The 24,397-nt window shown below is 39.7% G+C and overlaps 1 protein-coding gene across 1 annotated transcript in view; it reads left to right on the top strand.

The window, feature by feature from the left end:
• Positions 1-10,483: 10,483 nt before the first annotated feature.
• The window catches only part of ENPEP (glutamyl aminopeptidase), a 34,480-nt gene continuing 20,566 nt past the window's right edge, over positions 10,484-24,397 (top strand). Inside the window, exons 1-4 of the mRNA XM_031066434.1 lie at positions 10,484-11,358; positions 16,146-16,287; positions 19,123-19,254; positions 23,355-23,475. Of these exons, the coding sequence (XP_030922294.1) occupies positions 10,712-11,358; positions 16,146-16,287; positions 19,123-19,254; positions 23,355-23,475 (1,042 nt within the window). The 5' untranslated portion in view covers positions 10,484-10,711. The remainder of the gene's footprint in view (positions 11,359-16,145; positions 16,288-19,122; positions 19,255-23,354; positions 23,476-24,397) is intronic.

Here is a 24,397-nt window from a genome sequence, read left to right as displayed (position 1 = left end):
ATTTTTCTTTCAACTACTTACATTTTCTTGTAAATTAAATTACAATTTCATTGTTTTGGTGGTTTGAGATTTTGGTTGGGGTTTTTTTTTTTGTTTTGTTTGGCTTTTTTTGTTTGTTTGTTGGGGGGGGTCATAATTTTTTTTTGTTTTCTTGAGATTCAGTGCTGAATTGGATGCTTGAGTTCACTAGGAAGCACTTGAAAACCAGGGCTGCTTGTTAAAACGGTTCATGTGAATCTGGGAGTCTCAGATGAGCGTGTGCCAAAATAGTGCCACAGGACAATAGGGAACAGCTTGTGCAGCATATTAAACTCCAGTGAGTCTGCCTGAAGGCAAGGCTCTGAACTCTGCTTTCTCTGCAGTACTAAATGTGCAGCTGTCTGTTAGAGAAAGATAAGAAAGCCAAACTCCATCTTGGCAAAGCAGAAAAAGGCCTTTCTATTTCTCCATCTAGAACATTGAGAGGTTTTTACCTGGTATAGATAAAACAGCACTTAAAATGTTCCACATAGTCAAAAGCATTCCTTTGCAATCTAGGTGAAATATCCCCAGCATATCAGCAATTCAGATGCAATGGGACAATGGAAGATTGGAAAATTGAGAAGGAAGGACTAGGGGATGGAAATAAACTTCACTGTTCTTTTACATTAACACCTGTTACAAAGGCTAACTATGAAGTTGTAATTAGCTTTAGTTTCTTCTCCTATCTTTCTCTCCTATGGTCCATGTGTGAAGATTTGAACATCTTTGTCAGTAACAGAGATATTACGGACCAAAATACATGAAAGGAAGAGGGTGGCATAGCTTTAGGAAGAAAAGAGCTGACCCTCCAGCTGGAGTAGACAGACTCCAATCTTGTACAGAGATGCCCTTATAGTCAACTTGATGTACAAATTTTTATAAACAATTAAGAAAATTATTACAGTTTTGTCTCTGAGATAGGTTTTTGTTGACATGTACCACTGTAGTAGTGTATCTTCCTCAAAAAACTGATTTCGATTCTAAAAGTCATGTTGAACTTACAGGTGTGAGAAGGATTTCAATAGATTGCACTTTGCTTTATTGTTATCCTAAGTAAATGCTTCAGAAACAGTCTTCTAATCTAGGAAAAGTAAGATATGGTCATTGTAAAACTATGCTGAACAGTTTGTCCTTTGACTTTTTAATCTTTAGACTGATTCTTCAATATTGAAAAACATTGGTGACTGCATAGATATGAGCTCTGATAATTCAGTTGGTGATTGCTTTGTCTGAGAGTCCAAGAAGTGCTCTTCTCAGCAGACATTTTAATGGAATTATTTAATTCAAAAGAACTTCATTTGAAGTTGTGTGGAGGAAGCCAACAGAATGAGAGCCTGTCAAGTAATATGAATTATGTGTAATCTAAATTACATATATTGGATTTCAAATAATCATAATGAATAGCACATGCCTACCTGCCCACATGGCTATGCTGACATAAGTGTCCTTACTCTTCACTTCATACTCCCCCTTTCATTTTTTAGTGCCCTACTTTTCTCTTGTATCTAAAACCAGCAGATACAGTCTCTGGGCAAGGACCAAGCCTCTGCTCTGTCTAAAACCGTTACGCCGCTCTTGAATGTATGTACATAAATAGGAAAAAGTTCTCTGAGGAAGAAGCATCAAACATTCTATGTCTAAATGTTGCCCTCTAGATCTAGTAATAAATGGAGGCCTGCAATTCTCTGCTCCAATTCTTGGTCTCTCTCCAGTGAATAGAAATGATATTATCAACTTCAGAAAGAACCAGAAACAGCCTAAAAACAGCATATACAAACTGTGTTATGTGTTTGTAAAAGACATTAGGACAGAGGCTGAAAATATGGTGTTTTTATTCATATATATAATGGATCTAAATTATGGACATGTATCCATAATTTCTATTATTTTGATGCATCATTTCTGTTTCTTGGTATTTTTTGTGGTTTGTATTGCCAGAAGATCTTGGAAGGAAGTAAAGGTAGGTTCCTGTTAAAGTCTATCTTTGGCATTTGAGGAAAAGGAAAATAAAAACATAAATTATGGTAAGAAAGGAAAGAAGGTTCTGCAGGAAATAATAGGCTGTACATCCTGTAATATATCCTGTAAAACACCAGTATTTAAACTTCCCTGTGGGCAGTAGAGGCAGCAATCCTACAAATGTAAAAGTGAATTGGTGCATATGATCCAATCTCATTTGGCATCTGATTATCAGTGGAGAAGGTTGATGCCAGCAAGGGGGGCTATTTACAGACGCGAACGAGACAGGGCTGCTATGGAGAGTGCCCCGAGCTGTTTATTTTTCAGCATCAGTCTTATTACATGATTATGACAATGGGAAAATGCTAGCAGCTCACAGTCTAGGCAGCAGGCTAGCAAACTCAATGTTACAACATACTTTATAAGCTTCTTGACTAATCACACAAAGCAAAAGCATATTGACAGTAGTTCTATCCAATCACCATAAGCACATGTACCTTTGGTTAAAACAATGCTTGCTTATTTAGAATACAATACTCGTTTGTAAGAGACAACGCACAGAGCTCCATTCTTAAGCTTTAACTTTCTTAATATCTCGCTAGATAAACTTTCTGCAGCTTAGAGAGCTATTCAGACAAGCATTAATACACAAGCTTATTGTTCCATTTGCCCTTGCCTTTTCTACAGTTTAAATAATTTTTCTGCTGACCTATCTCATGACTGTTGCTTTAGCTCTACTCACAATTCTGCTGTATCTGAGGCCTGCCTTTTGCAGCTTTCCCAAAACCCTCTAATTTTATGGATTCCCACAACAGTCTTGTACAAGAAGTTAAAACCTCAACTAGAATCCAGATAGCACAAGACACCAACAGGTTATTTCCTCAATGGTAAGCCTCCTTTGCTTCATTTGGTTTTGGATATAAAGGATGCAACTCCTTATTTGCTTTTAGAAAGAAGACTAAATATTCATCATCTGTAAGATCTCACATTGCTGTGTTTCTTTGATTTTGCTTGTGCCTCTTTTTCTTCAGTGTACTCTTTATCAAGTGCTAATGCTTGCTGGTCTGTTTATTTATATCCTTGGCAACCTTTTCTGCTGCACACAAGCTCAAAGTAATCAGTTATATACCTCAAGAGTAAAGGTGTCCTTATCTTTGTGTGGGAACATCTATGATTTTGAATGCTGCTGGTCATAATAAAAATTAATTTAAATACAAGGACTTACTGTTAGCCAAAAAAATGTACTCCCAGATCAGCTTGGTTTGCTAAGACAGAAAAGAATAATATTAATTTCTCTGTGAAAGCATTTGGCTGACTCTTGCTCTGAAGGACTGCTTTTTCCTTTAAAAGCAGGGGCAAGTTCGGGGGGGGGTGGGGGGGGGCAAAAAAGTGAAAATGAAGCACTAGTCAGCCCAGTAATGGTATCTGCTCAGCCTGCAGTGAAGGAGGTGACTCCAAATGACATCAAATAAACATTGTTCATTTCAGAGCCCTCTTCCTTATGTGACATCTCTTTCAGGCAAACGTGCTATCTGTTACTCCCAGTGCATACACCTCACCACCTCTCACATACACGCCTGTTTGTGAAAGTGTGCATGAGGAGCGATTTAGGAACTTGCCTGGGAATCAGTCCACTGATCTCTATCTCCTCCCCTACCCAAGCACTGCAGCACCTGCTGCTGGTGGATGTAAGGACTGATGAAAATAGAGCTAGTCTGAGACAGGGAGAAATATTGTATGCAGGGCAAAACAGATGGAGCAAATGTGGTGATGTGGTGGAAGTTCCAAAGACATGACTTGCTCTATTTCCATTTTGCATTCAAAGGGATGCAGCTGGGAGGGAGGAAGGGAAGAGAGCCATATTTCTAACTGCTGACTTTCTTTAATCCTCCAATCTCTTCATTCAGTTTGAAATGCCTTAGTACAATGACAATCCTGTTTGAAAAGGGGCAAAAAGAGGATTTTTTAATAGAATAGGAAATGAAACAGTTTATGTAACTGCAATTGTTTTCTTTTTCATCAGTTTCATCTCCCTGGCCAAGAAAATGAAACAGGTAACAGACTTGGAAGTAACCTAAATACATGTTGGCAGGCAATTGCCCTGAGATTACATCTCCAAACAAGCAAAAATACTAAACTCTTGTATCCTCTTTCACTAACTTGGTTTCATTTAAGAGATTTTCCTAGTGCTGGAAATCACATGAGCAATTATTTATCTGCAACGTGGAATCATTTCTGGTTGCTTTGCCAGCAAAGGATCACATGAATTTATACAGTAGAAGAGATCAGAAATCTTCTCAGTCAGCTGTTCTGCTTCTCAGTGGCTGGCATAAGATGCTTCATAACAGTATCTATGGCCTTTCACTATGAATGCTACCATGAATGAGATATATGTGAGAATAACATGAAAGGTTTCCTTCTAATTTGTGCCAAATTTGCTGCCTTTGAAAGTCCTATAAGTTTCCTTGCTATTATATGATGGTATAGTCGAGCTATCTTAACCTTAGATACACATTATTTTTACACTGTTATCATATACAATTGCTCTTTTTCAGATTCTCAAATAGTTTGCTATTGACTGTTAAGGAATTGCCCCCAGTGCAAACAGTTGTAAGAGTCCAAGTTTCAGTCTCTTAATCTCTTTTAGTGATTAAAAAATGATTGATTTTTCCATTCTGCCTTGCCAGTTAGTTTGATGACTTCTTTTATTTCCACTGTATCTTTTCTAGTAAGACGAGAAACCCACAATTTACTGTAAGTGAAAACATGCGTCCAACAGGAAACACTGTTTTCCACAGTGATCTCCATTACCTGCTCCATGAAGCCAGTATCATACTTGGATTTAGCACTGACTGTTCCATGCTGAGCAGACACCACTACTGGGCTGACTGATGATTCATTTTCACTCCTCTGGCCTCTGAACTTCCCCTGACTTTCAAAGGAGAAAGCAAGTACAAATAAGCTTGCCCTGAAGGTTAACAGTTTCAGGCTGGGGCCAGTTGAGGAAGGAAGGAAATCTTACACATCTCCTCCATCAAAATGATTTCCTTCTTCTGCTCTCTTTTCCATACACAGAACCAGATCAATACAGTGCATACTAAGTGACTTAGCCATGCTTGAAGGCAGTGGTGGCCCCTCAGGGAACTGCAGCTCAAACCACGACAATCAGGTAGATTAAAAGTAGTGTCTTGAATTGCAAATGGAGAGAGGAGGTCTTGTGAGACATCACCCTCCCTCACAAAACAAAGTGAAGAGAGTGGAAAGCAGGTTTTTCATTCTAGAGGATAACACGCCTCCAAAATTTCATCAAGGAATTTCACACAGAATTTCTAAAATGCAGTGTTTCATTTTCCTGTGGATCTGCTGGTATGCCAATGTATCTTGGAAATTATGCCATAATAGCTGATTTCCCACTTTTGTTTAGGAATTTGTTAAACAAGATACATGTTGAGTGATTTGGAAAAATTGTCTGTATGAGTTAAACCATATTTTGTTGATACAGTCTCCTCAGGAATGTTTTGAAGACTTTGGAAGGTGAAGAGTGCATTGCCATAACCTGTAACTGTTCTAATGGCCAATGTTGACAAGAAAAAGGGTACAAATTTGTAAAAATAATAAAACATGGTAGAATTGGAAAGTTGGAACTGTATTCACCACTTCCAGACTATCTGGGTTTTGTATTAAAGGCTCCATTAGAATGGAGCACAAGGAATCTCATCTTGATAGCAATGCAGTGGAAGATGAAGTTATATGATAGAATATGATAAGATATCACATCAAACCATATCATGATTAAGTTGCAGAGAAACTTCTTAAAAGGGCATGTAGGGATAGGATAAGAGGTAATGGCTTTAAACTGGCAGGGATTATATATTAGAAATGCTTCACTGTGAGGTTGGTGAGACACACCCTGTCACCAGGAGTGTTCAAGGCCAGGTTTGATGGGGCTTTGAGCAGCCTGATGTAGTGGAAAATGTCCCTGGTCATAGCAGGAGGGTAGGGACTAATCCTTAAGGTCCCTTCTAACCCAAGCCATCCTATGATTTTATGGTAAGTGTTCATTTGGTAAGATACATGATACAATATCTTATCGTGATCGTGATATGATAGAGCAAACCAAATGAACGCAGTTTGACTTCATTTATTTATGTAAATAGTATAAGAGATGGCATTCACATTTCAAGGCTCAGAATCTACATCCAGGAACTTGAGACATTAAAAAAATAGAGGAAGAAAACAAAGCCTCTGCTAATGGTAACTCACAGTACTTCACTGAGAACAGGCTTTGAGGTAACTCCCCTCAGCCTCAACCCTAGTGATAAATACTTCTAGCACTGACCTGCTGGAGGAATACAGCAGAACCCAGAAAAAGTTGTGGGGCTGCACTGCACTTTAATTGGTGTGTTACAGACAGAACTTGTCAGTCTGCAGCAGAATATAATGCAGTCTTCTCAAGGCACTGCATCCAACAGTATCCCACAAACTGAGTCCAGATTTTAAAGATCTGAATGGGAAAAAAATTATGGCTAAACAAATCCTGACTTTCTCAAGGCAGTTCAAAACATTTGCACTTCGAAACAACAGAAAACCAAAAGAACTTGTTTTGGAGCTAAAAACTGTCATAGAAAAGATTGTGAGTGGAACAAGTATCACTGCAAGCCAGTAATTACTAAGACTTGTGAACTCTAGGGGATTAATGATTGCTAGAGGATTCAAAGCCAAAAGATAGAGACAACATCAGTCATTACAGACACAGGAAAACACTGGACAAGGGAATAATTTCTGAAAGTATTTGTTTCTGACCTGGTGGAACAACACTCTAACCAGTTTCATATTTCTCAAATTAATTTCCTAAAGATTTTTTGGTAGGGGGCCACAGGGGAGAAATCTACAAATGCAGCTGTGCCAGAAAGCAGTCACAACAGCAGATTGCTTCATGTCTTCTTATTTTGCAATGAAAAATCAAAGGAGTGTTATTTTAGCATAAAGAGAGACAAATTCCTCCTGCTGGAGGCAGAAAGGATCCATTTATTATTCCAAAATCTTGCAGTAAGGGCACTTCTGAGAGCAGATGGGAATCAGAGGTCCTTAGACTCTGCTGCCCTCCTGTTGCCTTAAAGTCCCTGGACAGAGGGAGACAAAGAACTCCTTGGCATTGGCCCAGTAAGTGTTTCATGTTATTCCAAGGATGACTTGGTTCAGAGGAGGTTCATTTGTTGTGAGTTGCAGTGGAGTTTTTCCCTTTTTTTTTTTTAATATATTTCATTTATTTTCATGTCTTTGACGCTTTCCAGAGCAGCTCTTTTCTCATTGTCAGCTTCAATTAAGGATATCCTGGGAGTATCTGACATCTCCCTGAGGGCCTGGAGCAGACCTTTCCTAGTGTTGATCCTGGCTGTCACTTGCAGCAATTTTATTCTACTTTCCATACTTAAAATGGGAAATTGCATTGGAAATGAATGGCTGACAATTTGTGGATAAAAATTAGGATTCATTACATTCCTGGTAGTTGTCTGAAAAGTTATCTGGGTATTGTTCCTACAAGCATCTACATGTTCACACCAGCAATGTCATGGCGGAGCATTGTGATTCCATACCCCCTGCATTTTAGGTATCCAAAGGGGCAGCATTAAGCTAGTTGTGGTAATTCTGGTGCAAACTGGGAACTAAATCCTAGCTTGAAGTGAAATTGATTGGATAAAAAAATCAACACCAAACAAATTATAACAGGTGCTAGCATTTCTCAGGTGACTGCAAAGACTGTTTAAATCTCATTTCTAGAAGTTAAACTAAAGCAATCTAAGCAATCCAGGCTTGGCCAACACTTGCCTGCAGTCGTGCTTGTAACTTGGGTTGGAGCAGTTTGGGAGAAGCTTTCTTTGACTTTTCAGATGGGTATCCACCATTTTATGCAGGTGGGGAGAGGGTAAACAAAGTATCTATACCTTGTCCATGATGGCCACAGGTGTTCTCCTCTCGGGGGTGGTAGATCCTGTTCCCTGCCCCCTTCTGCCTGGAGACAGCCAAACAGCTTAGCAGTGCTTTTGGGAACCCTGCCCTCCTGCATCGGAGGAGGAGGAATTCCTCCACTGTGTAGAGGAATTAGCACTTTGGGCCCTGTTTATCCTTGGCCATGTGTATTGGGTCACTGGCAGCAGGGAGCTTGTAGCCCTGCTGGCTGGTTGCAGGAGTGTCAGTAACACAGCACGTTTCGGATGTGGGAGGAGTTAGCCTGCTCATAGCCACCCATACCAGAAATATATCTAGTTTTGGCTGCAACCAGGTTGGAATCTCAATTACAATGAGAAGATCAATGCTACAACTTGTGTATAACTACACTACTACTCCTGACTGACAGCTTGTAATGGACTTTAGTACTAGTGTTGTCTTCAAGGCTTAGGATAAGAAATACATATGTATTTGCTGCTTTGGACTAGCTCATCCACATTTGTTTTCTAGCTCTTCCTGACAGAGGTAATTGTTACCAATGAAGAAATCTTCAAGTGTCTTCAAAACTACATAAATAATTTGCTCTGCAGTCTGTAAGCTCAAACAGCATTTTTCATCTTCAGGTTAAAAATGTAACAGAAAGGCTCATAACTTAGGAAAATAAAAATGGGAGTGATGTAAAAGCCATGTCTGAAATTAAGACAATTTGTTTTCTTATCACATATGGACTGCTCTGGCTAAAGATGTCTTCTTTAAAATCTGTTGTAACTCTTTTTCCTTGCCCTGCCCAATCATAACAAAAGAAAAGATGAAATGGTTTTAAATGTTAAGACTATGATCTTCAGTGCTGGCCCTGCTGCTAAAAGTTGAATTCTTACTCAATTCATTAAAGGGCATTGGTTTCCCATGTCATATCTAGTTTTGATCACAGCAAAGAAATGGGAGACAATAAAAACAGGCATAATGTGAAACAGATTTTAGCTTTCTGCTTCATTTTTTTTTTGCATCAGTCTCTCACTTGAAAATACATAAGAGTTAATGTGATGATCTGAAAAAAAACCAAAGAAACAAAAAAACCCAACCAAACAAAAAAAACCCCAAACCATTTTATTTCTCTGTTCCTGTAGGAAACCCTTGCCTTTAGAACAAGATGATGTATAAATAGCAGTGTGCTGATGCAAAGTGGGTGGCTAAAGTTCCCTGTGGTGACTGGCAGTATTTAGAAGTGTGGCTTATGAACAGATCAATTTCTGAACAGACTGGGTGAAAGTCCCCAGCTTAGTGCATCTCACTTGAAGCATGTGTTAACTGATTCTAAAACCTAAGTCAATCCATTCAGGTGAAACTTCATCCATCTGAAGAAGGGAAGGGAAGGGAAGGGAAGGGAAGGGAAGGGAGAAGAGAAAAGGAGGTCTAAGTAGTCAGAGAGTTGTAACTGATGTAAAAAGTGATAATAATCCTAACACGATAATAATCCTAATATTAATAAAATCTTATCTAATAATCCTAGTATTAATAAAATAATCCTAATATTAATAAAAGTGATAATAATCCTAATGCTTTGTCTCCTAATAAACTAAATCAGGAGGCATAAAGCCAAACTGATGTGTCTGATTAAAAAATCTACTCAAGTGGACTACATAAGTGGAAGAATAGGGCTAAGAGATGCAGAGACTGGCATTTTTATTCTACACTATTTTCCTTTAGTCCAGTTTCAAACAAGGTCAAGACTACCACTGTGCTCAGTTTCATACTGCATTAGCAACATCTTGCTTGCAGGCTTACCAAGTTCCCTTACAATAAGTTCCCTCAAGCAGAATCAGGCTCTATTCAATTAATTTGCTTCAATGAAGTGTCACATTGTGATGACAAGCAATAAATGGTAAATTAGATCTTTAGTGCATAAATCATGCTTAGAAGTGTCCCTCACAGCAAGGGTTCTCAGGCAGCACTGTAATTGTGCTGACTGACAAAGCAATGCTGTCCCAGGCTACCAGCTTGGATGCGTGGTTATGGTCAATCTCCTGGAAAACTAGCCCTGTAAGGGGGAGAGGAGTTAGACAACTTTTAAAGTTTGAAGCAGTGATCAAAATTTATTGTTCCACTGTGCATTCATCTGTCTGTGACTGCCTTGACTTACTTGGCAAAGGTAAATGAGCCCAGAAAAGAGGGGAAACAGCTGAAAGATATATGTGATTTTTGCAAGTTTTGAGATGACATTTCACAAACTATAGGGTGGAAATTCAAGGAAATCTTTGTTAGTAAGAGGAAGGAAAAAAACCCAGCCCAAACCTCAAAAACCTAAACAAGACACAGCAGAGGAAAAAAAAGGAAGAGGTAGTGGTGAAGGTTGAGGGTTTGCCTCCATCTGCAAACTCCTTCTGAAAGCTGCTGACAGAGCTTTGGCATCTGATCATCTCCTGACTGCTGATTAACATAGCACTGTTTTATATTTAACTCAGGCCAGAGCAGGAGGGGCTGGGGGGTGGGGTTGCGCTGCTTATAAGGGGAGCACGGCAGAAACAATGTTCTTCTGTGTCAGTTCCCTCCGTCTCCCAGCCCAGCTGTGCTTTGATCATTCACGTTTCCTCCGAATGCATGTTGTCTTTAATTAATTGAGTGTCTTGTGGAAAGCGAGGTGAGGGAGACAGGCAGAGAACAGCTATAGCAACACAATTAAAATACGAACCAAGACTGCTGAGTTTACTGAATGCGTGCTGAAGTGACTAATAAGCTTTTTTGTGGTTAATGTTTTGCTCTGAGAACAGATCTAGGAGCAGAGATGGAGGGCATGGATTTTGAGGATGAGAAGTCCAAGAGGTACTGCATGAAGAAAAAGCATGTGGCTATCATCTGTGGAGTCGTGGTTGTTGTAGGACTTGCTGTGGGGCTTGGTGTGGGATTGAGCAGACCTAAAGCTCCAGAGGAACCAACAACAGATCAGACGACAACAACGACAACAATGACAACGACAGCAACAACGGAACAGCCTCCTCCCCCAGTGGATTTGGGTCCCTGTCCTTCCAAGAATGATGACACTGGAGACTGGAGAGATTTTAGGCTGCCCACTTATGTCAAGCCTGTCCACTATGATCTGGAAATCAAGCCTGAAATGGAGCAAGACATTTACAGTGGGACAGTCAGTATATCTATTGCTTTGGAAAAACCAACCAGCTCCCTGTGGCTTCACCTGCGAGACACCAAGGTTACAGAAATACCCACACTCCGGAAATCCTCAGGACAGCAGATTGCTGTGAATGACTGCTTTGAGTACAAGCCACAAGAATACATTGTGATGAAGGCAGAAGCAGAGCTCCCTGTCACTGATGAAAGTGATCCCTATGTGCTCACCCTGAAGTTTCAAGGCTGGCTGAATGGTTCGCTGGTTGGGTTTTATAGGACCACCTATACTGAGAATGGACAGACCAAGTAAAGCAGTTTTGTTTATTAAGCTTTCTTCTCTATTTTTACTTGCTCAGGCCTGCTGTATTCCTGTTTCAGCTTTTCAGTCTTGTCTCTCACCAACTTACTGACATTTCTGGGCTGTTCTTTAGTTTTCTCATTCCCCTAAGGAGGATGTTGTATTCAAAGCCCTTTGGCTTCTGACTAGTGAATGTGGGCTGGAGAGATGAGGGGTTTGTTATAATTAATATTCTAAAAAACCTTTTCAAACTCTATTGGTCCAAGCTTACCTTTGAACTGAATGGCTCCCTCAGGGAGCTGGAGGGATCAAGGCCTGTTTTTATCTCCCTAGTACAATAAATAGCATACAACTATCACTACTCTCTCCTGTTATCCTCAAGGTAACAGTTTTGGTGTAAAATGTTCTTCTGATAGTTTTCCTGATAGTGTATCTCCTTGATGCTGTAAGCTTGAGGAATATTCAAAACAGAACTTCCCTGTCTCTCTTGCAGCTGGTTTAAATTATATGTAGGAAAGCCTAAACAGTTAGGGTCATATTTTACTTTTTTTTTTTGTGCTCCATCTCTTCCTTATTAATATATCAACAGTTATTGAAAGATTACAAAGTCTCTACCTGTTCAGCTAACCCATTCCACTTACCAGGTTTGTACTGCTTCAAGGTAGAAGCTTGAAAAAGCCATTGCCCACTGCTCAAAGGCTGCTCTTCACAGTTAATGTATGGAGAAGACAGTCACCCATTTTCTGATATTTACATTTCTGAAGTGATTTATTCCAGCCTTTACAGCTGGTAGATAAACTTGGCTAGACTTTTACGAGGCCCTGTAGCAGGAACATGGAGACAAACACTGGTGTGTTTTCATGGCATTTCTTTGCCCTCCTGGGACAATGGTGTCGTGAGTGAGAATCTCATAAGCTCCATTCAGCCACTGACAGGAACAGCAGCAGTGACAAGCACCAGCAGCAGCGGATCCAAGAGGTAGAGGATAAAGCAAGCATTGATTTTTCCTGTGGAGAAGTCATGCAGGGAACAGCTCGAACACCAGGCAGCTCTTTTCCTCTCGTTTTCCTCCATATATGACCTCAGCATTGCTCTGACTTAAAAGGTGCTTTGGTTTCATACTTTGAGCAGCTTTGGTTTCATACTTTGAGCATCTGACATCTCCCCAGCAGTTTTAAAGTGCAACGTCCTAGAATCCTTCTAAGTTGAGCTGTGTTACTTTTCACTGGTGAAGTATATCTAGATATTAAATGTATAGCCCCAGGTCTGTCACAACCCCAGAACAGCAGGACCAGAACACAGGTCGTCTGAGTTGCAGAGCAGGAGAGGTGAGTGCCTGTCCCTCAAATCCAGACAGTATAGGTAGACAAGGACCAAGCATCTGATATCAAGAAGAAAGGAGAATTCTAAAGAAAGTATAAAATGTGAGCTCACTTTGACTGTTCCTACTTCTTGAGTTGAATGCTGGAAACTACAGTTGCAAGGATGATCCTAGCCAGCAGTCTGAAAACTCAATGCAGAAAGGAGCTTGTAGGTGTGAGCGTGTTAGGCTTGAGAAGGGCTTTAGTAAGAATGAGTGAATGGTAAATTCTGAAATATTTTTCATGTGATTGAGTTTGGGCAGATTGCTTGGGGGTTGGCAGAGGTGATGTACATGATAGTGGTAAGTATAGCTTTGAAAGTAAGGCAACCAACAGCTAAGTTGTTGCTATGCAGCAGAGGGTAGGGGATAGGATGGGGTAAGGAAGGACAGTGAGGGAAGGGTTTTATTACTTATTAAAAATGCATTTTTCCCCAGCTTTCTACTTAAAAATAATGCTAACTGGAATGAACATATTTATTTTGCCTTTGCCTGAGGTACACATCACTCTTGGAAAATTTCAACCCAAGTAGTTCTGTTGTTGTCATGTTGCAAGTAAATACAAATCAGATCAGGTAACAGCAATGATCAAACAAGTCTGTTAATAGTGAATGTTAAAGAGAAGGGGGCCGAGGTGAGAAGGAGATCCAATATATAATTAACCAACTCTATTATCCCTTCTGTGCTGTGTTAGAAACAGCAGCACCTTTAGACAGACTTAATAACACTGAAAGTCAGCTCCTAGGGCGGAGCTGCTCCCCAGATGTTTATCTGTGAAGGCAAAGGTTTGCCAAAGCATTGCTATAAGGCCTTTGGTTTATAAACTGGGCACATGTCCAGGCTCTGCTGTTGCTTAGATTCAAATATCCAAATAGATTCAATAATCTATGTTGCTTAGATTCCTTGAGAGGCTTAGGGAGAAGAACACCTCCTTTGGGAATCCTGCTCAGACAGATCATACAATCCCCATCAGGAGAAAGGTGCTTTTGGACATGTCCTGAAGCAGATTGTGAGATATCTTGGAATCATGCATGTACACCTGCAGGTAGGGAACAGGAAAGCAGAAACTTTGGAAATGTAGATTTTGGACATAAACTTGCCTAGATGCTTCTGTGCGTTCCCAAATCTAGCTGTAAGCACTTAAGTCCTTCGGTAAAACTGTTCCTCTGTCTGCTCATTTCATTTCCCCATTGATGCAAAAAGAATAGCAGTCCTCCCTACTTTGCATGATGCAGTGAGCATAACTACGTTACACTTGTATTGTTTTAGATCTTATGGAGAGGAGCAAAAGAAGAGTCCTTGGCTGGTGTTCTGGGTTATCCAGGTCATTCGCTTCTCTCAACGAATGTGCCAAAGCCTTCTTGTATTTTTTTCCTGAATATTAAAAATAATACAAACATATCACAGCAGCTGGCTTTGATTTTGCACTACTATTAGTGACAAGGTATGGCTTCCCTTTTTTAGGAATTCCCTCCCTTGTTGTCTGTAAGAGAACAAGAGGCTGGCACATGTCTAACAGGGATGTATTTAGGATTTTATTGAATAGACGAGGGAAGAATTTTCTTCTGTTTACAAAAGTAACACTTCTGATTTTCTTCCTGAAGCAGAAAGTTTCCTCAGAAGCAGCAATGAGTTGGAATTTTAAGGAAGACTAGGAGAAAAATGCTTTAATTAGTTCAGGGAGGAAGGAAGTTGTTTGACACTAACGACTTGTACTTTGCGGGAGGAGGGGGGGAAGGAAAACTCATCATGGTTCTAAATGCATCACTATTTTATTTTGAGAACAGCTGGATGCAGTCTCAGCCAGATCTTCACTTCTTATTACTATGATGTTTACAACTGTCGACTCTAGTTCATATTTAAAGGTCTGGACATCAAGAGCAGAAGCCACCAAGCAGTGAAGAAAATCTTATCTAAAAACTACATTATGTTGTTTGAAAGTGAATTACAACATTTCATGTTTCTATTCCCACTTCTGTGCATGCCGTAGTCTGGAGTTCTCATCATCTAGCCTATAGGAAGGGTAGTGCTGAAGTTTTTCACTCTTAATATCTGTCTGCCTCTGCAAACATATGAGGATAGATGGATTATCACCTTATAAATCAACAGATGTATCACAATGTTATCAGTCTGTAGGAACAAGACATAAATGTGTCAAAATATATAGCCAAGTTTTTAACCAATAGCTGTGAAGCATTGCCCTGGAGGCTTGGAGTTAACTTAATTGTGAAATAGCTCTGTTGAGGCTGAAATGATGTTAAAGTGAATGGTCATTATGCTTTCTGCCCATGAACCTTTGAGCTACTATTCCAAGGAACATGAATGGAGAGAGCCCAGACATATTACCTCTGTCAGGCTTGTAAATGACCCTTGCTGCTACAAGTTCCTAATGACCAGTTTAGTATTTAACCGTCACAGGGAAATGCCAAGGGCAACAGAAACATTGAAAAATTGGTTGTCAAGTGAGCTTGTAGGATTGCTGCAGATCTGTAATTTATGATGTACACTTTTAATTACTTTTTGGAAAGAAAAACTGCCTTAATATAGTTGGAGCAGCTGTAGAAGTGCTGTCAGAAAATGCTCAACATTCCAGATTAATTGAAGGAACATCTGTGATCCCTTTCACCATGAATCACTGGAGAATATGCTCTGCCACTGCTGTGGGTCATTAATGGGGGAGCCTGATGTCCCTGGCAGAAGCAAGCACAATATGAACGCTCACGACCTTCACCTTATGTTTTTACATGACCCTTATTGTCTAGCTCCTCCAGCTGGTTGTGCATAACGGAGATGACTTTCTGAACCCCCAAAACAGCTTGCATAGCACCAGTTATGTACTAGGATGTTCACCTGAACTTTCCATGCTTTCTCCAGCAGTTTCACTAATGGAGTCAGGGGAGCATAAGAGCACCAGGAGAAAACTGTATGTGGTAAATGCAGAAAAAGAAACACACAAGCAGGATGATTTATTGGCATTTGCACAGTTTCAAGGTGTTGTTTCAGGAGATGTTCAAGACCCTAATCCCAAGATATGCTGTAGTGGGTAAACAAGTCTTGGAGTGACTTATTCCTTTTAGGTGATATCATCAGTTCTTTATTTTAGGTGATAAATCAATGGTAAAGCTCAGCAGGAGGGAGAGCAAAGTTTTCACTATGCATGAGAGGTCATGCCTCTCTTATTGCCTGGCTCCTAAAAATATTTGATGATAAGCAATTTACATTAGCTTTTGCTCTGAAACCTAGATGATGTTGATGACAGACAGATGTTAATGTCAGCTCCTGCATTTCTAATGTCACCTACTTTTATGAATGGATAAATATGCACAAATATTTGTAGTTGGATTTCGTTTGTGAAATAATTTTTAAAAATGCCTAGAAATTGCAGACAAGATTTCAAAGCCATATAATGAAGCCTTGCCAATGTGTTTGTTTCAGGAGCATTGCAGCTACCGATCATGAGCCGACAGATGCGCGGAAATCATTTCCCTGCTTTGACGAGCCAAACAAAAAGGCAACTTACACCATATCCATCATCCATCCAGATGTGTACCAGGCGCTTTCAAACATGCCAGTACAGGTAAGTATTTCCCAACTGCTGCCTAAGTGCAACAGTTCTGTAGAGCCACTGAAAGGTAATGTGGGTCGCCAGGTTCTGTCATGTTCACAGACTCTACCACTCAGGCACTGGAAAACTCACGCTTAATAGACATTCCATGAACAGAACTGGTTGGCTTGTTAGGACTCAAAGTGGTCCATCAGCACACAACATGGCAGCACAGAGTCAAATCCAAAGCAATAATGAAACACCTCTTCAGTTGTTATCCAGCTGACCCTCTGTTCAAATATTCTAGGTGAGCATCCCCTGCTGACTATAAATAGATTTTGGCAGGTTCTTCAGTCAAACTGGGTAGGCTCGGAGAATGAGTACTCTGCAAGACAGCTGCTTCCTAGATGGAAAGTCTAAAATAATCACTAAAACTGCATAATGGTCCAGAACAAGGGTCTGCTGATCACAATATAATGGCAAAGAATCCTGCTAGCCAGAAAGACTAGGATTATTCTTTTTAATAATGGAGGATCTGAAACCGCATCTGTCAGCTCATGGGTGTGGATATTTATCATTCCACTATGTCTATAATTTCCTAAATAATCCATTTCTAGACCTACTGTCAAATTCCAAATTTTGCATGAAGTTCAATGGCATCAATTATCTACCTCTGGGCCTTCTGGAAGAAGGCTGAATGGCTTTCAGATGAGAGGGTTTCTACTGAATAGTCAACTGAATGTGTAGTCTATTGTATAATTTCTACTAATAAGTTCTGAAGTGGGAGATAAAGTGCCAAGTTTAAAAAAAAAAAAGAAAGAAAAGAGCTTCCAGCCTCCAGGCTGTTGGCATTTGCATTTTTCCAATCACTCCCTCACCCAGAAAACAAAGGTCTGCTTTTATTTAGAGTGCCCCAAACTTATTCTCCTAGCAATGCAGCTGAGATATCTATTACCAGGCTGATACAGATGCATCCATACCCTTTGCACATTTAAAGCTCTGACCCACTTTTATTAAAAATATTTCTGTGATACCTAGAAGACCACCAGGCACTTTGATGAACAACACATGAATGGAGATTGCTGTACATTTCCTCACAGACCTCAGATAAGTGAGAATATGAGCAAGGAAGTAAAGGGATAACACCATATGTTATCAAGATTTATTGTGTTTTGAGATTTACTTTACACCTTGACATGTGGACCTTGCCTCTATTATGGATCTACAATAATAAGTGTGCAAAGCGCTAACTACTGCTTCTTAATTGATTTGCTAAAAAAATAAATACTGATAAGAAAATGTAGATTATGCTGAATTCATATTGAGGCTTGACTAAGGGATTATAGCAGGGCACTTTTTCATCTGGTCAAGGTCAGTAGCTCTGGTCTTAGTAGTGGAAGAACTTTGGGAAAGATCTTTTCCGCAGATGGAAATGCAAGAGTTTGTAAAGGCAAGGCACGTTGTATGTTATATGTCCCGTAATTTTGGGGGTGTGGAGCTTTATAATCAGCATGGTAAAATCAGATCAGCAAAATCAGAATCTTGTACATTTCATTTACATTTTTCACTAGAATTTCTTCAAATTTTTTTCCACTGAAGTCCTGACTTTGTTGAAATTACAGAAGATATCAAAATAGAGCCAAAATGGGTAAAATAATGGAAAATTAGATTGTGAATACCTTTTCAAAAAGGGGCTATGAATATGTCTGTGAATATGTGGTTTTGTTCATGGAGTCATATTACGTGTAATATTAACTGTCTGTCTGTCTGTGCATTATTTATATTGTGTTTATAACAAAAAAATCTCATGAACCACTGTATCTCTAGAAGGTTAACATCTTTTATACGTTTTTGGCTTTTGTTCTATTATATAGTCATCCAGTCAGAAGCACAAAAATTTTCAGACTATAGCAGAAAAGGAATAGAAGAAATATATGTTTAGAGTAGAATCATGGAATAAGCTGAGTTTAAAGGGATCCATCAAGATCATCAAGTCCAACTCCTGGCCCTGTGCAGGACACCCCAAGAGTCACACTATGTCCCAAAGAGCATTGTGCAAATGCTTCTGGAACTTTGTCAGGTTTGATGTTGTGACAACTTTCCTGGGGACCCTGTTCCAGTTTTCACCCTCTGGGTGAAAACCTTTTCCTAAAATCAAACCTAAACCTCCCCTGACTCAACTTCATGCCATTTCCTTGAGTTCTGTCACTGGTCATGGGAAAGAAGAGATCAGTGTCTACCCCTTCCTATTTAGTACTGTCAGCAAACTTAGAGAAAATACCATCCAAGAAAATCAGGAAATTTTAAAATTGATTTGGTAAATAAAAACTATGATTAGCATTAAATTTTATGTACATTTAGGCAACCCACCTAATAACCTAACCCACCATTCATTTGTATTTGAGTTACTTCAGGATAGATTCATGAGACTGGTCTATATCCCAGGTAGCATCCCTGCATCCTGACTTAAATATGTGATGCATATATTAAGAGAGGGGAGAATTCAGTCTCTTCCCTTCTCTGACCAAAGTGATGTTATTTTATGCAACTATTGCAAGAACAAAACGCAGCATACACCAGAAAACTCCTGTTGGCAAAATTTCTGTTCATGTGAATGATTTCAAATCCCTGATGAAAATTAGAGCAAGGTAAACCTCTTTAGTGCCAAAAAAGCAAAGTACCATTTCATGTATTGCAGAAGAAAAATACCTTGTCTGTTCTCATGCCTTCAGCAATGAAATGCCAGAAGAGGTGGACCTGGAGAGGTGATTTGTTGCTCCCATGCAGTTGCAGTCTTCATACAAATGTACTCTTATGCATCTGTTTGCAATTTCAAAAAGAAATTTGATTATTTTTGCATTTCTGCAGCAAACTGTACAGCTCGGTGATGGCTGGAATCGAACAACTTTTGAGAAGTCAGTCCCCATGAGCACTTATTTGGTATGCTTTGCAGTGCACCAGTTTACCTGGGTAGAGAGAACATCCGCAAGTGGAAAACCTGTAAGTCCTTCTGCAGCCTGAACGTGGTTCAGGTGACAGATGTGCCTTCATTTGCATTTTTTCTTTAAAATCTCTTTTTATATTAACAAGGACATATTTTTCCTTTTCCTGTAGCTTATTTTACGCAGCCTATTTTATCAGATTATGTGTTCACAGTGGTCCCTCTGACCTGGACTACATACAGTGTTTTGCAGTCCTTCCCTGTCTCCCATCTTTGTGAGATCCCAGTTAGTACCTCCCATATGAACATACAGGTGAGGAAGGAACACTCTTTCCAAAATCATCCCTGAATTGAAGCCCAGTGCCTGAAGGAATGTACAAGTTAGGGGGTACAGGAGAGTCCCAGGCCATGAATACAAATACTTTATAGTTTTCTGTGAGTTAAAATTGCATTTGATATTATTACAGCTGTTGAGACATAGGACTACAGTGCTAGGTGCCATTATGTACTGGCTTGCTTTATTTTACCACAGTGGCAACAGGCAACTGCCCAATGCAAGTTCTGTAAAAATAAGTATAGAAGTGATAGTGTCTGCCTAAACATTTGGATATTTGGTTGATCCCCTAATGAAGCAAATAGGTTTGAATCTGAACCTATTAAATTAAAATAGCTCCTTCATTTAGATGCAGTAGGCAGGCCAATCCATTTCCTGCTTAGATTCAAATCTCCTGAAGGTGCAGCTGATCGGGCATAAAGAGATAACAAGACATTGCATTGAATCACAAACTAAAATCCGAAATACAACTTGCCCCTCAACAGAAACTCCTCATTTAGCCTAAACCCAGTTTGGGATACTCAACCTGCTGTTAATTGTTTATTGGTTTAGATCTTTTTCTCATCTGATGCAGAGAGTGATCCCTAGAGCTGTATGCCCCTGCTTCTTCCCCTTCCTTTCCTGTTATGTAACAAAGGATCTTCTTGTTGACATGAGCTGGCAGTGGTTTCCTCGATTTCTGGAGACAATGTCACAAATGGACAGGGAATCTAGAATATAACCTCAGCCATTCTACTGTTCCCTTAGCAAGTTAGCTCTTCGTTAATTGCTTTAACCAAAAAAGCTCATCAAATCCTTCCCTACTGAAAGCTGTTCACTGATGTTAAAATCTGTCTCGTAGAAGTCTCCAAAGTTCTGATTCAGCTCTTAGCAAAGGCTTCCTGTCACAGGACTGTGCCAAGGCCTCTCTCTGTGCCCTTGCTAGCGTCATGCTGTATGCTTATATTCTTACTTGACAAATAACTAAAGCTAAATTACACTTAGACAAGCAAATGGAGCCTGGTTTGAGATACAGATGAAATATTCTTAGTTCTCTGCTGTTTGGCTAAGTAATTCACAGGAGTACATTTTTAGGCCACCCAGTCACACAATTTTGTTAACCAACTGCTCTTCAGCATAGCTGGTCCACTCATTATCAGGGACAGGACCTTGACTACTTGGTCTCACTAGATATACTCTGTAGTTCAGTTCCTTTAAAAATAAAAATTTTTCTAGATTTTCGTGCAGAACATAGTGCAGTAGGGAAAAAAATATACTGAAGAAGTGTGTAACACTGTTTTCTACATGCAGAAGTTAAACATTTACTACTTGTCCATGCCATGCTCCAGAGTATGGCCCTGAGGTCACTATTTTTTTTCCCCAAGCAAAACAGTACAGCCCACAATGTTCCTGACTGGTTGTAGCTTTTCTAAATAGAAGGGAGTGTTCACTGAAACAGGGTAATTAAAGTGCATGTGTGTAGATGCAGGGGTATTCGTGTCAGTACAGGGGTTGCCTGAAGAAACATCTTCTAATTCAGGCCTATGTTACTACATATTTAATTAATGCTGTTCACTAAACAATGTCTGAGGACTTGCCTGCACTAGAAAAATTGGGGTTTAAGTGAGGTTAAAATAATAACTTTCCTTTCTCTTAACATGGACATAGTTTTACAAATATAAAATACATGTGGAAGATCAATCACTAAAAATTATCTTTCCCCAGGGAAACCAGACTATCTTTAGGGGTTTTAATCATATATATAGAAAGTTATTCTTATAGCCTTTCCAAGGCTTCCTGTCCAAGAACTTTGAAGACCAGCTGAACAAAGGTATTTAGATTCACCAAACCCTGAAAATAACATTCCATAGTTTGCTGCGTAAATTTCTAACAATAAATCTCTCATTCAACAGAAAGTATCCACTTGATCCATAAATTACTTTCATAAACAACATCAAGAGCATACAGCTCACATGACACAGTAAAATATTTAAAAACTCTGCCGTTCACTCTGAAAGCCCTAATGAAGACATTAATGAAATGAGTGGTGGGAAATGTGCCCACAGCTGGAAACAATGCTCCTGAGCTGATTACCTGTAAGGTACTAAATGTCTGGTTTGGAAAAATCACAGAGGAGATTATATAAATGAAACCCAAAGTCAGTTCTAGTGCAGGCTGAAGGTTTTGGAAACCATTAATATGGATCAGCTAGGGGACTGAAGACTTCTAAATTGAGTAAAGAGCTTACAGAAGTGGAAATTGCAGATTGTAATTGCAAACTGACCCAGGGGGAAATCCCCTGGCTGGAATGTATTCCTGATTGAATTTCATAAGCTTTTTTTGGGTTTGTTTTGGTTTTGGGGTTTTTTCCCTAGTTTTTTGGGGTTGTTTTTTTTTTTTTTGTTTTCTTTTGGTTTTGTTCCAGCTTTATTTCTGAACACTTTCCCATCCTCCCCTCTCATTGGACAAGTGTAATTTATAGTATTGAAATCAATGTGTTTTCAGGCTCCAGAAGAGTTCCTGCAATGGACCAGCTCTTTTGCTCAGCTTGGGCCCTAAACTCCTGGCTGTAAGACAGCACTGAAGGAGTAAACAAGCCACATCAGTGCAGCAGATGAATGTGTCCCATTCATAAGAGTCATGGAGCTGGGAAAATGAGATAGATCATTTTTCCTAAAACCAGAAACTTCACTGCATATAGAAATCTCATATCCACAGTGGAGATCTTCAGGTGTGGGGGAGAGAACTGACTACATACAGCTCCAACAGGCTTTGGGACAGAGAGATTGAGGGAAAGACCCCCAAAAGGCTCCTTGAATTCTGAACTCAAACTTTGCCTTCACAATGTGAAAATAACTTCTCAAAAGCTTTTTCAAGTTACAGGCCTCCTCATAATGGGCATGGGTGCCATAAGATTCTAGTTTTGCAGAGCTTGTTTCCTACTGCTTGACAGCCATAGCCAAAGTGGTACCAGGCACCAGGTTTCAGGGATAGAAAGGTCAACATTCAACACATCAGTTTTTTGCATTCATATATACAGGAGGAGCACAGAAATGGTCACTCATCACACCAAACATGCCAGGGCTACCAAACATGCCGGTTTTCCCAGACTCACCTGGTCATAAAAGAGAGAACTGATTTTTGCTTATGATTTCCTGGGGTGCAGCAGACCAGAAGGCACCAAAGCTGCGGCTGTGTGGCCCAAGGTCCTGCTCAAGCAGCCACTCAACCTGCATGGGACAGCAGGGAAGACAGCAGGACATGTCTGGGAAGGGTCACAGATCTAGTAAATGCATGGTCGTCAGTGGGTTTGAGGTCTTCAAACATGCAAGAAGAGGAAACCATGATGACAGTACATAGGAAAGGTACAAAGAAGGTGAATAAAATAAGGTGCTATGGCCTTCTGACACATTTCAATACAGATGTGCTCCTGAAGATTGATCTGATGGGATCAGTCAAGATCAGTGAACTGCTCAGAACAAGTGGATCCCCTTTGACTGTGCTTGCCTAGGTTTCCTCCTTGGGAACACCAGGCCATGGGGAAGTAGGAGGTGGTATGTAACAAGCTTGAGGCTTGGCCACTGTGAGCTTCTGGATATGGGTCTTGCCAATTTTAAAATTCAGACAAACAGTGGAAAGTGTGCACATGTTGGCTTGGTATCTCTTATGTACAACACTTGAAAATCTTTATTGAATAAATGTGATAGGGAACAAAATTCAACATTCAGACCAGTCTCAGAGAAAACCTGCAGTGTTACTGATATGTATGCTAAATGCCTTTTCAGTGTTAGATGCTTGATTCCTCTTAACTGAAAACTTTTCTAATTGTCTCTCTGTATTTTACAGCTGAGAGTTTACGCGCAGCCACAGCAAATACACACGGCAGAATATGCAGCAAATGTAACAAAAACTGTATTTGACTTCTTTGAACAGTACTTTAATTTGAGCTACTCTCTTCCAAAATTGGGTAACTATGAACATTTATATTTTTTATTTTGTTAGTTCAGTGTCATGATTATGTTGGTCCTACAGATCTCTGTGCTTTGGTGGAAAGCAGCATGAAAGCATTTGGTTGCTAACTGCTGATATTATGTCAGGATGTTTTAAAACTGTACCAATGTAGTTCAAGATGTTTCTAAATGTCATGATGGATGAGTTGGTCTCAGTCACTGTTTTATTGCCAGTTCTCACAGTTCAGTTTATTGAACTGAAGAACTGGTGCTGGCATGTTTATTTTAAAGCATCTTGTGGAAAATCAAGGCAAGTATTGGTGTCATTAGCAAAGGACCATCACGAGCTAAAACAGAGCCAAAAGTTTCAGAAAAATATGTACCACTTCCATATGAACTTCTGGACAAAAGTCAGCAGTGAGATAAGTGAAGATGTAAACTGCCAGAGAGTATGTCATATTGTTTATTAACCTTAGTGCAAAGTGGGTGTGTATCCATGTCTTAGGAAGATGAATGTGGTCCAGCATCTAATTTGTAGTTTCTACTGCTGGGCTAAATAAAGATCTGGGACTAAATAAGAGCGGGCATGCTCTAAAATTTTGCCCATGGTTACAAAACAAGCAAAGAGAATGTAGTGGGCATCCTTTAGCTTGAGATATTTGGACTCTGCATCCAATTCATGCAGTTTAACATGCACAGTAATCAAGCTGGGAATGCAACCAGAGTTTTGGAAAATCTCCCTCCTAAGACCTTCAAAGAGGTAATTCAGTTAGTTCATGAAATTAAAAGGATGGAAAAATACTAGCTGCAAACAAGTCAAGACAATACAGGGGGGAAAAATCCCCAAAACTTTGAAGACAATAATGCTGTGCAAACCTTTTGTTGGCTATTTGTACCTGTACCTATCAGGCTAACCTATGTTACTTTAACAAAAGACTT

The sequence above is a fragment of the Geospiza fortis genome, unplaced genomic scaffold (assembly GCF_000277835.1).
Source record: "Geospiza fortis unplaced genomic scaffold, GeoFor_1.0 scaffold11, whole genome shotgun sequence".
Classification (NCBI taxonomy): domain Eukaryota; kingdom Metazoa; phylum Chordata; class Aves; order Passeriformes; family Thraupidae; genus Geospiza; species Geospiza fortis.
Note: the sequence above shows the minus strand (reverse complement) of the source record. Positions and strands in the feature narration are given on the sequence as shown.